Below are 15,776 nucleotides of genomic sequence, written 5' to 3' on the forward strand. Positions count from 1 at the left end.
GACTTAAAGTTAAGCCTCTTGCATCAAATAGCCAAGTTGTGAATTAAAAAAAAACAAAAAAGATAAAACAAAGTTCATGAAGGAAATTAGAAGTGTTACTCCAGTGAATGCCCAAATTGTAAAAAAGTAAAATCGCATTATCATTCATGTGAAGAAGTTTTAATCTGGATATATCAAACCAGCCACAATCAGGCCTTAACCCTAACCCTAATCCAGAGCAAGACCCTACCTTTTTTTAATCTATGAAGGCTGAAATACGTGAGGGAGCCAAAGAGAAAAATGTGGAAAGCTAGCAGACATTAGCTCATGAGGCTGAGGAAAAAAAAAAAAAATCTATCTCTATAACAAAGAAGTACAAAGTAAAGTAGCAAGTGCCAGTGTAGAAGCTGCAGGAAATTATCTAGACAACCTAGCTAAGATCATTGATGATGCTGATTACACTAAACAACAGAATTTGAATGTTGACAAAACAGTCCTTTTTTGAAAAAATATGTCATCTGAGACTTTGATAGCTAAAGAGGGGAAGTCAATGCCTGGCTTTAGAGCATTAAAAGACAGGCTGACTCTTTTGTTAGTGGCTAATTCATCTGGTGACTTTAGTTGAAGCCAATGTTCATTTATTATTTTGAAAGTTCTGGAGTCCTTGAGAATTATGAGTTGAGAGCCCTTGAGAATCTGCTTTGCCTGTGTACCATAAATAGAAAAACAATGCCTAGATGACAGTGCATCTGTTAAAAGCATGACTCACTGAATATTTTAAGCTGACTGTTGAGATCTACTCCTCAGAAAATAAAATTTATTTCAAAATATTACTGCTTAATGAAAATGCACATGGACACCCAAAAGTTCTGATAGGAATGTACAAAGAGATTAATGTTGTTTTCATGCCCACCAACATTATATCTATTCTGCAGCCCACTAATAAAGATATAAATTTACTCTCAAGTTTTATCATTTAAGAAATACATTTTATAATGTTATTGTTGTCTTAGATTGTGATTTCTGTGATTAATATGGGCAGAGTAAATTGTAAACCTTCTGTAAATAATTTAGTATATTAGAAACATTTCTATTTGAAATATTTCTGATTCATAGGAGCAGGTCAACGTATAAATATTAACAGGAGTTTGGAAGTACTTAATTCCAATCCTCATGGATGACTTTGAGGAGTTCAAGACTTTATAACTACAGATGTGTTTTATTCCATTTCTTTCATCAATGTTTTATCATTTTTATTGTAAAGATCTTATATTTTCGTGGCTAAGTCTATTCCTACACATTTCATTTTTGTAGATTTGTAAATGTGATTTATTTTCTTTGCTTTTTTTTAAACATTTAGGTATTGGAATACAGAAACACAACTGATTTTTGGGTGATGATTTGGTATCTTCTGCCTTTACTGGATTTGTTGATCAATTTTAAGAGCTTTTGATGGAGTCTTTAGGATTTTCTGTGTATAAAATCATGTCATATGCAGAGAGGGATAATTTGATTTTCTCCCTTCCAATGGATGCCTTTATTTCTTTCTCTTGGCTAATTGCTCTGGCTAGAAATTCTAATGATATATTGAATAACAGTGGTCAATGTGGACATCTTTGTCTTGTTCCAGATCTCAGAGACAAAGCTTTCCAACTTTCCTTTTTTAGTCTGATGTTACCTGTGCATTTGTCATATATGGCCTTTATAAGTTTGAAGTGTTTTTTAGTATACTTTACTTGTTGAAAGTTTAAAGTTTTCATCATGAAGAAATGTAAATTTTATCAAGTGCTTTTTCTGCATCTACTGATAAAATTATATGTTTTTTCTTAATTCTCTTGATGTAATGTATCACATTTATTGGTTTGCATATGCTTAACCTTCTCTGCATCCCTGGGATAAATCCCAGTTCCTCATCGTGTATAATCCTTTTGATGTGTTGTTGGATTTGGTTGGGTAGAAGTCGTTGAGTATTTTTGCATCTATGTTCATCAGGATTATTGGTCTATAAATTTTATCTCTCTCTCTCTCTCTCTCTCTCTCTGGCTCCTTCTTTCTGGTTTTACTATCAAGGTAATCATACTCTTGAAAAATTATTTTTAAAGCATTTACTTCTCTTTAATGTTTTGGAAAAAATATTTGGGAAAAAATGGATTAATTTGTTAATTATACTTTAAGTTCTGGGGTACATGTGCAGAACATGCAGGTTTGATACATAGGTATACATGTTCCATGGTGGTTTGCTGTACCCATCAACCAGTCACCTAGGTTTTAAGCCCCATATGAATTAGGTATTTGTCCTAATGCTCTCCCTCCTCTTTCCCCCCAACCCATGACAGGCCCCAGTGTGTGATGTACCCCTCCATGAGTCCATGTGTTCTCATTGTTCATCTTGCACTTAGCAGTGAAAACATGAAGTGTTTGGTTTTCTGTTCCAGTGTTAGTTTGCTGAGAATGATGGTTTCCAGCTTGGTCTATGTCCCTACAAAGGGCATGAACTCATTCTTTCTTATAACTGCATAGTATTCCATGGTATATATTGCCACATTTTCTTTATCCAGTCTATCATTGATGGGCATTTGGGTTGGTTCTAAATCCTTGCTATTGTGAATAATGCTGCAATAAACATACTTGTGCATATGTCTTTAAAATAATATGACTTATAATCCTTTGGGTAGATGCCCAGTAATGGGATTGCTGGATCAAATGGTATTTATAGTTCTAGATCCTTGAAGAATCACCACACTGTCTTCCACAATGGTTGAACTAGTTTACACTCCCAGCAACAGTGTAAAAGCATTCCTATTTCTCCACATCCTCTCCAGCATCAGTTGTTTCCTCACTTTTTAATGATTGCAATTCTAACTGGTGTGAGATGGTATCTCATTTTGGTTTTGATTTGCATTTCTCTAATGATAATGATGATGAGCTTTTTTTCATGTTTGTTGGCTGCATAAATGTCTTTTGAGAAGTGTCTGTTCATATCCTTTACCCACTTTTTGATGGGGTTGTTTGTTTTTGTCTTGCAAATTTGTTTAAGTGTTTTGTAGATTCTGGATATTAGCCCTTTGTCACAGGGATAGATTGCAAAAATTTTCTCCCTTTCTGTAGGTTTCCTGTTCAGTCTGATGATAGTTTATTTTACTCAGCAGGAGCTCTTTAGTTTAATTAGATCCCATTTGTCAATTTTGACTTTTGTTGGAATTGCTTTTGGTGCTTTAGTCATGAAGTATTTGCCCATGCCTATGTCCTGAATGGCATTGCCTAGGTTTTCTCCTAGGGTTTTTATGGTTTTAGATTTTACATTTAAGTCTTTAATCCATCTTGAGTTAGTACTGAAACCATCAGTTCATGGTTTTTTGTTTTTGTTTTTTGATGTGAGTTCTTATTACTGCTTCAGTCTTGTTACTCATTATTTCCCTGTTCATGTTTCTATTTATTTTTAATTCAATCCTGGTTGGTTGTATGTGTCCAAAAATTTTTCCTTATCCTTTAGATTTTTTAATTTGTTGGCATGAACTTGTTTATATTAGTATCTTAAAATCCATTGTATTTCTGTGTATCCGTTGTTATGTATCCTTTTCATCTCTCATTTTATTTATTTGAGTCATCTCTTTTTGTAATTAATTTAGCTGAAGCTTTTTAAATTTTACGTATTCAATAAACCGTTTTGTCTTGTTGATTTTTAAATATTTTAAAAATCTCTATTTTTTTCTGCTATAATCTTTGTTATGTCCCTTTTCTACTATTTTTTAGTTTAGTTTCTGTTTTCACATTTCTTGAGGTGGTATAGGTTGTTTATTTAAGATATTTCTGCATTTTTAATGAAGACATTTATTGGTATATATTTGTTGTTTTAGAACTTATTTTTTCTATATATTCTAGGTTTTGTTATATTGTCTTTCCATTTTTATTTTTGTCATGTATTTTAAAATAATTTATCTATAGACTCAATGGTTGTTTATGAGCACATTTAATTTATGTATAGTTGTACATGTTCCCATATTCTTTCTTTTATTGATTTCTAGTTTTATTCCATTGAGGAAAAAAATTGACACCATTTTGATTTTTAAAAAATTTAAGACTTATTTTGACCTAAAATATGGTCTATTCTAGAAGATGTTTCATGTGCTGTTGAGAAGATTACATATTCTGCAGCTGTTGGATGGAATGTTCCATAAATGTCCGTGTTAGGTTTATCTTACCTAGAGTGCAGTTTAACTCTGAGGTTTCTTCATTGATTTTCTGTCTGAATTATATTTTTATTATTGTAAGTAAAGTGCTGCAGTCTTCTACTATTATCATATCACAGTCAATCTCTCTCTTCAGCTCTATAAATTTTGCTTTATATATTTGGATGTTCCAGTGTTATGACCATATATATTTACAATTTTATTCTGTTGCTCTATAGAGCTCTTGATTATTATATAATGGCCAACTTCTTATCAATCCTGACTTAAAATACATTTTAACTAAGTATAGCTACTACTGTATTTTTTTATTGTTTACAATGACATAAAACAAATTTTTCTATTTCTTTTCTTTTAGTCTGTGTACACCTTCATAAGTGAAGTGAGTTTCCTGTGGCAACAATACAGTTGAGTTTTAATTATTTATCCATTCGGTCACTCTTTGTCTTTCACTTGGATCATTCAATCAATTTCATTCATAATATTACTAATAGATACAGATTTACTACCTCCATTTTGTTAATTGTTTTCTAGGTTAGTTTTTGTATATCCTTTCTCTCTCACTCTGTCTCTCTTTCTCTGTCTCTGTCCCTGTCTCTCTCTCTCTTTGGGTCTTCCTTTATGGTTAAGTAATTTCCTCTAGTAATATGTTTTGATTCCACGTCATTTGTGTTTGTTGTGTCTAAGATTGGCTTCTTAGTTAATGAAAGATTTACAAAAATATTTTATTGTTAGATATTTTAAACTGATGACAACTTTGAACACAAAGAAAAATAAACAGAACTCTGTATTTTGACATAATTTTGTCTTCCACATATTGACTTTTTGATGTCTCAATTTATATCTTTTCATATTTCCATCTCTTAATTGTAGTTATTATTGTCTTTAATAACTTTGTCTTTTTATCTTCATGATAAAGATATAAATGGCTTATATACCACAATTATAGTATTAGAGTGTTCTGAGTTTGTCTTTATAATTCATTTTACTAGTGCTTTTTATGCCTTCAGATGTATTCTTATTACATGCGAGTGTCCTTTTCTTTCCAATAAAACAATTCTCCTTCATATTACTTCTTATAAGATTGGTCTGGTGTTTATGAATGCCTTATCTTTTGTTTGAGAAAATCTTATCACTCTTTCAGGTTTGAAGAATTGCTTTGGTAGGCACAGTATTTTTGCATGGCAGATTTTTTTTCAGCACTTTAAATGTATATCTTATCGTCTTCTTGCTCACAAGTTGATTTTTTTTTTTGAGAAATTTGATGAAACTTGAATTGGGACATTGTTTAATATGGTATAAACCTTTTCTTATACTGCTATCAATATTCTTTCTTCGAATTCGCCTTTTAACAGTTTAAATAGGATGTGCCTTTGGGAAATACTTTTCGGATTAAATTTGATTAGGGTATCTGGATACTGTCATCTTTCTCTAGATTTACAAAATGTTCCATCGTTATTTTATTAAATATGCTTTCTAGGCTTTTTATTTCTTATCTCCTTTAAGAACTCCTATTATATGGAGGTAGTTTTCTTAATAATGTTTGATACTTTCCATAGGCCTACTTCACTAATTTTAATTATTTCTCTTTTTTTGCTCTTCTGATTGGGTAATTACATACGTTTTATCTTTAGGACTACTGATTCCTTACTCTGTTTGACCAAGTCTGCTGTTGAAGTTTTCTAATGAGTTTTTCAATTCACTTCACGTATTTTTTATTAATTGGATTTCTTTTTATTTTTAAAACATTTCCACTTCTTTGCAAAATTTATCATCATTTTCCTGGATTATTTTCTAAAGTGTGTGTTTTTTTCAACTTTCTGTTCATATGTGCTGTGATTTCTGAACTTTTAAAATAGGTGTGCACTGAATTTCTTGTCAAAAATTTTATGGAACATCTGAACTTTAATTCTGCACTGTAACTTAAAACCAGACTTGCAGTGATTTCTACGTCTGTGAGATACTTAAGCAATAACTGGAGTTTAATCTCAAACGTTATACTTGTTTGCAGGCCATAGAAAAGCTCCGTATGAGTACCTGGGAATTATAAAAATACCTGCCAAAGATTCAGGCCTTCCTTTGGATTTTGGCCCCTACAGTGTTACGGAACTGGTCAGACTCCTCAGTGTGGCATTCCTGCTAATAGGAACACCAAGCAGTTGCTGAGATGTGTGTGCCTGTCACTGTGATTAGTACTCCCACTCTTGTTTCCAATTCACCCCAGGTCATTCAACCCTATAGCCACTCCTAATGCCTCTCCTAAGGTAGGACAAAAGTGGGCTTCCCAAAAAGATTCACAGATCCATGAAGAAACTGAACATTCACTTCAAATTTCCTCCTCTGATCTTGGCAACTGCAGGTAAAATAACATTCTCTCACAGTGGTGTCTTCTTGGTGTGTGGAAGGGGTGTCATAATCCAAAAGAATTATTCATTTTACAGATCATGAGTTTTCCCATGTCTATGAGTCTTGGGATTTTCTTCTCTTTTTAGCTCTGGTGAATTCAGAGTGGCTTTTTGTATTTACATAGTTACTAGCTCTATTTTTCTGTGGGAATTAATGTTGGGAGGTGTTATTTCATCATTTTACTGACACCACTCCTCAAGGAATACTTTTATGAGTTTGCAAACCATTATGATTTTAGAATTAACTATCTATCAAATATTAAAAGAGCTGTATATTTATCATTTAAGTGTTCTGTATAATTATTTGGTTGTGTACTGTTTCTAGTAAATAATTACTATGTATTGAAGCCATATGTTTCCAACACAAACTTTCTTGTAGAGACTGGAAGTATATGGCAGAATATAGGGACAATATAACTATACATATCACAATTTCTTCAGATTTTTATTAAAGCATAAGTAAGCTATATTATTCTACATGATATTGCATCTTCATGATGCAGAAATTATTTTCTTTGTAAGAAATGAAAGCATTTGTCCAGATCTCTGGCAAAGATGGCACTGTCGTGTTTTCTCTGGGGCCAGTTGTGCAAAACCTTATAGAAGAGAAGGCTGATCTCATTGCTTCAGACTTGGCCCAGATTCCACAGAAGGTGAGTAAAACCTCCAATCCTTATAAGCAGCCATTTACACAGTGAAGAAAATGTGGCTTTCCATTTGGAACTTGAATCTCATTTTCTGCTTTGCATTAACAGGCACTATTTCTACACAGAATAATTTAAAGCATTATAGTAGTGTATGTGGGCTCAACTAATCATTTGCCTATGAATGCTTGAAGTTACTTTGGAAATACTTCTCTTTGTTGTCATTTGTTTATGACAAAATGAAAATAAAATATTAAGTTCCTATCTCACATTTTGAGATTTTAAATCTTAAGTCCTGTGCTGACTACTCAAAAACAACAAACAAAAAAACCCTGAAGTGTACTAACTCCAAGGAACATAAAAAGGGAGGGCTGATATTACAAAGATAGAGAAGAATTATGCCCAAGAACATCCTCAACATATTTGATTGTATAGGAACTCCATTCAGTGTACTTGGGTATAAAAGTAGAAGCTTAGATTCACGTAGTTTTTCTTATGAATTAGACTTTTCTAGAATTAAAAGGCAATTACGATTTTGATATTATAGTCTAGTAGTCAGTTAATTTTAACTTTCTTGTTATTGCAATTCTAGATTTCCACTCTTTGGGTAGTACTATTTATACACTATCTAATGACTTTTTAAAAATTTAATGTTTAATTAAATTTCATAAAACTCAATAAAAGCATGTATGCTAATTAGGATTGCGAAATTAGTTTTGCTTACGAAATTGGAATTTCTATGTATTCCTATGTTTCAAATGCAAGAATTTCATATAGCTTTCCCATAAAAAATAAATTATGTGACAAAAGGCATAAAGATGAACAAAATTCAACATTGAACATAAATTCTAAGTAACTTCTTTCTTTTTCTTTTTTAATTAAAAATAGATTAATATATAAAATCAAGGAGCGAAGGAGACATGAAGAAAAGCAGAAAGTAAAGACAACTAAATAACCAAAAACAAACAGCAAAGTCTAAAGCAAAGTTTTTCTATGAAGAGAATAGCATGGAAAAGACTCATCCCCATGATTCAATTATCTCCATCTAGTCCCTCCTACAACATGTGGGAATTGTGGTAGTTATACTTCAAGATGAGATTTTGGTAGGTAGCCAAACTATATCAGGCCATTATGATCTCCTGTTTTGGTTACAAATGCACATTTTTAATAATCCTTTCTAATTTTAAGGTCTTGACTTTACATGCCAATATTAGTTGACACTAAAGGAAAATCTTGCTAAAGGAAAATCTTGATTTCATAACTGTCATTCTTTAAAAGTTGCGTAAGTAAATTTTGGTCATGTATTAAAATCCAAATCCATAGTATGACAATTAATACTGCCTAAGGTCTTCATTCCAAATTAACTGGCTTTTGTAATCGCTTGCCCTCAACTTTCTCTGTGATCCATACACATTGGGATGCTCTTCATATATCCATGACCTTTACTCATTCTGTTCTTTGTTGGAAAATCCCTTCTTTGCCCCACACACTGCCTAGGTCCAATCAAAGCTTTCATCTCATATCATATGTTACCTGTCTAATTAAGTTTTTCTAATTATTTCATGTAGAAGTATTTGTGTTTTTCCTCTGGAACTCTAAACACATCCTGTATTACCCACGTGATTCGTATCAAAATAGTCTTTATATTATAGCTATTCAATGTACTATCAGCTAATTAGTGGGGGTCGTGAAGCAATGTAAAATATTTGTCTTCCCAAACCACCTTGTACCTTTGGGCTTTGTGTAGAATGAAAGAAAGTGTGTGTATGTTTGTGTTTTGTGTGAATTAGAAACTTTAAAGATTTTATTTGTTTTTTTTTCTGTCATTGAAAATATAGATGAGTACAGTTATATTTCATGAATTTTTATTTTTTAAAGGTTGGAACAAATTTTTCTGGATACATTATTTTTTGATTACCATAATAAACATCAAGTTTCAAAATAAAGTGGCCATTCATATTTAATATTTAATTTTTAACATCTGTGTATATTTATTTCAATTCCGAGTCCTGTAAACTCTCAATCTCTATGAGCAGTGTGTCTGGGAGCTACCATCATGGTGTCTGAGAAGTGGGCTTCAAGTATTCTGCACCTGCAGCTCTGCTGTGCTGGTTGTGCATTCTGTGGGAAAGTCCTGGTTGGCCTTGTGACATGAGCCATTAGCTTAATGTAAAAAAACATTCTAGAGAAACTCATAGAAAGGGGCCACAAAGTAACAATGTTTACTTACTACAGGCTTTTCTCATTGACTACAAGAAGCCTTCTTCATTGAACTTCAGGGAGGTCCATGTGGCACATGACAAACTTGAGAATTCAAATGATGAATTTTTTGACCTAGCTTATTATTTTATTTTATTTTCCCTTTGAGACAAGGTCTTGCTCTGTCACCCAGGCTGAAGTGCAATCTTGGCTTGCTTCAGCCTTGAAGTCTCAGGCTCAAGTGATCCTCCCCACCAAAGCCTCCCAAGTAGCTAGGACTGTAGGCACACCCCAGCACACCTGGTCAATTTTGTTATAAAATATTTGTACTGAGTGGGTCTTATTATGTTGCCCAAGCTGGTCTCAAACTCTTGGCCTTAAATGATCCTCTCACCTTGCCTCCCAAAGTTCTGGGATTACAGGTTGAGCCACTACCTTTGGCTTGTAGACCCAGTTCTCAACATCTTTCCTGGCTTATCATCTGGTAATCGAAGGTAAAACTAAATATATTCTTTAATTGAATTGGGTGGAATTTTTAAACCACTATGTGAGTGTTGTCTACAGTCAGGCACTCATGAAGCAGCTGCAGGAAATGAATCATTACAGTGTAATGGCTTACTGACCCTATAATTTTCTCTGGGGAGCTAGTGGCTGAGTTGCTTGCAGTCCCTTTTGTGCTCACACTTAGGAGGCAATAGGGAGTGATGCTTCAGGAAACTTCTAGCTCCACCTTCCTATGTACCTGTGCACATTGTAGGACTAACAGATAGAATGACCTTTCTGGAAAAAGTAAAATATAAAATATAAAAAGTACAATATAAAATATAAAATATGAAAAATGTAAGTTTTCTTTAACTTTTGTATCCAGGATTATGACTTTCATTTTTGGTAATCATTTTATAGTGAGGCATTAGATAAGTGTCTTTTATTTTAAATGAGTTATCAAAATAAACAGAAAAGAGTTAAATGAAATCTATGTAAATATAAATAATACATTTTTATATAGCTATCCTACATGCAAAACTCTAACAGTGATACCAATGAAAGAATAATCAAAATCTAATTGGGAATAGAAGTAATACATTTTTTAAAATAGTTATACTTTCTTTACAGTCAGTTAACCATTTTTCTTGATACTTATTAGAGTCATGCCAAAAGCAATACCCCCACCCCAGAAAAAAAAAAAACACAGAATTAATACTTTGGAAGACATATGGTTTGTCATACATAATCTCCAAAGCCCACAGGCTGGAATTGCTAAGTCGCCAAAACAGCAAAGATGGCGGTCCGTATCTCTCTGAGCTCTGTCCCAGGGAGTTTTCAAATCTCTGCGGGCCTAAGAACAATGGTGGAAATGACTGGAGTCCCCAGTTGGGACGTCCCACCCAGTGAGGTGGAACAGGATCTGCAACCTACTTGAAGAAGCAGTCTGGCCATGTTTTGGTAGAGTAGCTGTGTTGTGCTGGGGAATTCCTTCCCTGGTCGATTTGGATGCTCCAAAGCTCAAATGCCAGAACAGCTAAGTTGCACAAACAGCAAAAATGGTGGCCCACCCCACGTGGCTGAGAGTTCCATTCCAGGGAGGCCCAACACTGCTATCATGGCTGGTTGAAATTCCAACCCAGTGGATCTTATCCTGTGAGGTGCTGGGAAAATGGGGCCCGCAGACTGTCACTGCTCAGCCCCCTGAATTCAGCCTCCCACTTTGCAATTCTAACCTTCCACTTTGCAAGAGCTACAGCTACTTTTGCCAGGAAGCCCTGAAAGCCAGAGTATCCAAAGGCACCACGTCTCTACCCGTGCCTGAGTGGCTGCTCTGCTGAGACTCCGCATACCTTTGTGTGTCAGACTGAAGGACCTGGTTGAGTGGGTTCATGAGGGGATCTTGTGACCTGAGGATTACAAAAATCTGTGAAAGAAGCATGTTACTTGGGGTAGTACATTCACTCACTACTTCCCTGGGTGAGGAAATTTTCCTTGGTTCTGTGTTGCTGCCAGGTTGGCAGTCATCCTGCCTTACTTTTCTTCATTCTCTGTGGATCAAATTGTTTCCTTAAATATTCTCAATGCGAGTGCCTGTATGTTTCAGTTGAAGGGGCTGTATTTACTCACCCCTTCTGTTCATCTTTGTGAGAGCCATGCATATTACCTACTTCCGGTCAGTTATCCTGGCCACTCCTCCAGCTTAAAATATTTTTAAAGTATATCTCATATTAAGTGTTTTCACTAATACAAGGCATACTTCTGAGATGTTGCAGATTTGGTTCTAGAATACTACAACAAAGCAAATATTGCAATGAAGCAAGTCACACAATTTGTTTTGGTTTCTAAGGCATATAAAAAGTTATGTTTACACAATGCTATAGTATATTAAGTCTGCAATAATATTAAGTCTAAAAAAGTACGTGCCTTAATTTAAAAACACTTAATTGCTAAAAAGTGCTATTGATCATCTGAGTCTTCAGTCAGTGCAACTTTTGTTGATGGAGATTCTCACATCAATGTTGATGGTTGCTAACTCATTTTGGTGGTGGCTGCTAGTAGTTGGCATGGCTGTGGCAATTTCTTAAAAATAAGACAACAAAGGCATTTGCCACATACATTAACCCACCCTTTCACAAAAGATATTTTTAGCATGCAATGCTGTCAGATAGCATTTTACCCATAGAAGATCTTCTTTCAAAATTGGAATTAATCCTCTCAAACTCTAATGCTGCTTTATAAAGTAAGTTTAAGTAATATTCTAAATCTCCTGTTGTCATTCAACAATGTTCATAACATCTTCACCAGGAGTAGATTCCATCTCAAGAAACAAGTTTCTTTGCTCTTCCAAAAGAAGTAACTCCTCACTTATTTGTTTTATCATGAGATTTCATCAATTCTGTTACATAATTAAGTTCCACTTCTAATTGTGGTTATCTTTCTAGTTTTATTATATTTGCAGTTACTTATTCCATTGAAGTTTTGTTATAGGACCAACAGTTTCATATGCTCACTGTCCAATAATAGTCCAATTACACTGAGATGTCAGATTTGGCAGCAAAGAAGGAGTTTAATAATTGCAGGGCACTGAGCAAGGAGATAAGAAGAGAACCCCAAATCCAGCTCCTCAAGGAGTTCTGGGCTGGAGGTTTTAAGGAGATCATAGATGGTGATGGGCTGGAAAATTTGGGTAATTGATTAGTCAGGGTAATAGGGATAAAGTCATCAGAACAAGAAACTACATTATTTGCTGAGTCAGTTCCTTGTGGGGTCCTCTAGATCAGCTGGCATCAATGAAGTCCCTCAGATCAGCTGACATCAGTGAGATCCTTCAGACCAGCTGAGTCAGTAATTTTATCAGTATGCTGGACCTGAAGGAATACCTCAAAAGGAAAGTTGATCATTTCATAATGTTTAAGTTAATATTTATTGAAGAATTAAGAGGAACTATAGTCTTGTAACAGGGTCTGCATAATTCTAGGACAACAGCCAAATAACTGTGAGGAACTGAGTCAGAGAACAAGCTAACCTAATGATTAATGCTGAGTGTACTACAAGCTTGGTTTGCTTTTCTCTTTTTCTCTCTTTATCTTTGATTACTTTAACAAAGTTTATAAAGATAGTGTCATCTTGAAACTCTCAATATCTTACATGATGGTTGTAAGAATCAACATGTATATGCTATATCATAAATGAACCTTTAAAATATATGTTACATAAAAGAAGTCAGTCACAAAATACCACATATTGTATGATTCCATGCATTAAAAATTGTCCAGAATAGGCAAATCTATAGAGATAGAAATTCAATTAGCAATTACCTAGGACAGGGGAAGTGCAGAAACTAAGGGTGGAGAGAAAAAGACTAAAGACTATAGGGCTTATTTTGGGGAGATAAAAGGGCTCTCCAACTGATTGTTATGGTAGATGCACAATTCTGTGAATATACTATGAAGCATTAAATTTTACACAATAATTGATAAATAGTATGATATTTAAATTATATGTCAACAAAGTTTACAAAAATATGTGGACCATGTTTAGTCATTTTATCTTTAGTTTTGTGTCAAATGGACTGCAGAAACATGATCTCTCACTGCTACTGTTCTGGACACTCTTCTAAAATATATTGCATAAGACAGATGGCATGTCCGTACAAGATCCTTGATATTAGCTGAATGATAGCACTCATAAACAAAAAAGGGAAATTAATCACATCTGTGTGAACAGATCATTTACCTTCATTTGTCTCCTTGCCATCCACATGCTCAGACTGTTGATTTAATGATATTGTATGTACTTTGACTTATAAGGGTTACATTTTAACTTCTTGGCTAATTTATCTTTGGATATAACCATGAGAAATGACAGAAAGGAACAGCAACTGGAAAACAAGCATTGCACTGCAACAAGATGTCTATGAAATGGACTTCAGTAATTTTGCTAATACAACTGAGCTTTTACTTTAGCTCTGGGAATTGTGGAAAGGTGCTGGTGTGGGCAGCAGAATATAGCCATTGGATGAATATAAAGACAATCCTGGATGAACTTGTTCAGAGAGGTCATGAGGTGACTGTACTGGCATCTTCAGCTTCCATTCTTTTTGATCCCAACAACTCATCCGCTCTTAAAATTGAAATCTATCCCACATCTTTAACTAAAACTGAGTTGGAGAATTTCATCGTTCAACAGATTAACAGATGGTCAGACCTTCCAAAAGATACATTTTGGTTATATTTTTCACAAGTACAGGAAATCATGTCGACATTTGGTGACATAACTAGAAAGTTCTGTGAAGATATAGTTTCAAATAAGAAATTTATGAAAAAAGTACAAGAGTCAAGATTTGACATCATTTTTGCAGATGCTATTTTTCCCTGCAGTGAGCTGCTGGCTGAGCTATTTAACATACCCTTTGTGTACAGTCTCAGCTTCTCTCCTGGCTACACTTTTGAAAAGCATAGTGGAGGATTTATTTTCCCTCCTTCCTACGTACCTGTTGTTATGTCAGAATTAACTGATCAAATGACTTTCATGGAGAGGGTAAAAAATATGATCTATGTGCTTTATTTTGACTTTTGGTTCCAAATATTTGACATGAATAAGTGGGATCAGTTTTATAGTGAAGTTCTAGGTAAGTATTTTTTTTCAATCGGTAACATGAAGATCTAACTTATTTGTGTCTTTGAAGATGAGCTTATATAAAGCCATAAAGTCAGAGTAATGGGGTTTTGGTAAGTGAATTTATAAAATGAAAATACAACATGATCTATCAATCTCACAAATATTATAGAAAAGCTTAAATTACAGGGTCAGTTAAAACCCTGTGGCCATCACTCACACAGAACACCCCAGGAAATCATAAACCTATATATTAGTGCATCTAAGACTTTAAGCAATTACACATCTGTTTTACTATACATTGTTTTACATCTTAAAAACAGTAAAATCCATCAAATAACTTCTTACTGAATGCATAGATTTAGAATGAGTGGTTACACATTTTTCTACAACTATCTATATAACTGCAGAAATTGTTTTTTCTTGTAAACTTGTTTTCTTATTTAGAAATCAAAAGATGTTTCCATGTTACCAGAAGATTTCCTTCACAGTAAAGAGAGATAATGTCTATACTTCAGATGCAAAAATCAATAAGGGCAATTTGAAGTTTCTAATGTTTCTATACTCTTTCACTAAAGAATTGGAAATCATTCATTTAAAGTCCAATCATCTTGTTGAAGTGTGAAGGTTGTTATATCTACACAGTTTTTTGAAACTACATCTCTTTATTAAAAAATATGAGACAAATTAAGGTTGAATACAAATTTTTATTTCAATAATTTCTCAAAAATTTCTAGCTATAATGTACAAATATATTTACTTAAAAATATTATTAAGATCTTAGCTTGAATCTAAAAGAGTAGTTGGTACAAGGATTTCAGCCGTAACTCTCAACACAGTCCACAGTTCACTGGAAGAACCAAAGATAAAAGAATTAGCTTAATGAGTTGTGTAAACTAGACTATTTCTTAGAAAATTATTTTTATGGGTACAGTAGAATTAATTGATTATGGAGCTCAAAGAGTTGTTTAAATGTCCATATGCTACTATTGAAGCTTTAAAAGAAAAGAAATTTTCTGTTTAATTTTCTATGGCTTATTTTAATAATTGTTTATGATTATGAGTATACTGATGTGACATTAGAGATGTAGCTTAACCTCACAATTCTCCTACTACTTTGGCTTTCTTATAAATACACGTGGGCAAAATACGTAATACATAAAATTAAATTATGTCTATATATGAATATGTGTATATATTTTTCAAAGCACAGATATTTGCCTACATTTTTGCCTACATTATTCTAACCCCTTTCAGAA

General features: G+C 33.7%; 2 protein-coding genes across 4 annotated transcripts in view; one reads left to right on the forward strand and one right to left on the reverse strand.

Moving 5' to 3' along the window:
* The window catches only part of LOC100442747 (UDP-glucuronosyltransferase 2B4-like), a 243,770-nt gene that overhangs the window by 132,661 nt on the left and 95,333 nt on the right, over nucleotides 1-15,776 (reverse strand). The window lies entirely within an intron of this gene.
* Nucleotides 1-15,776, forward strand: part of UGT2B7 (UDP glucuronosyltransferase 2 family, polypeptide B7) — a 67,682-nt gene that overhangs the window by 30,911 nt on the left and 20,995 nt on the right. Inside the window, exon 2 of one of the 3 annotated variants that reach the window (XM_054553172.1) lies at nucleotides 8,104-8,318. The exons of 1 other annotated variant lie outside the window; for it this stretch is intronic. Coding sequence is in view for 1 of the 2 variants with exons in the window: in NM_001131203.2 (NP_001124675.1) it covers nucleotides 13,810-14,530 (721 nt within the window). In the remaining variant the exon portion in view is untranslated. 3 annotated transcript variants of the gene reach the window in all.

Source organism: Pongo abelii, chromosome 3 (genome assembly GCF_028885655.2).
Source record: "Pongo abelii isolate AG06213 chromosome 3, NHGRI_mPonAbe1-v2.0_pri, whole genome shotgun sequence".
Classification (NCBI taxonomy): Eukaryota; Metazoa; Chordata; class Mammalia; order Primates; family Hominidae; genus Pongo; species Pongo abelii.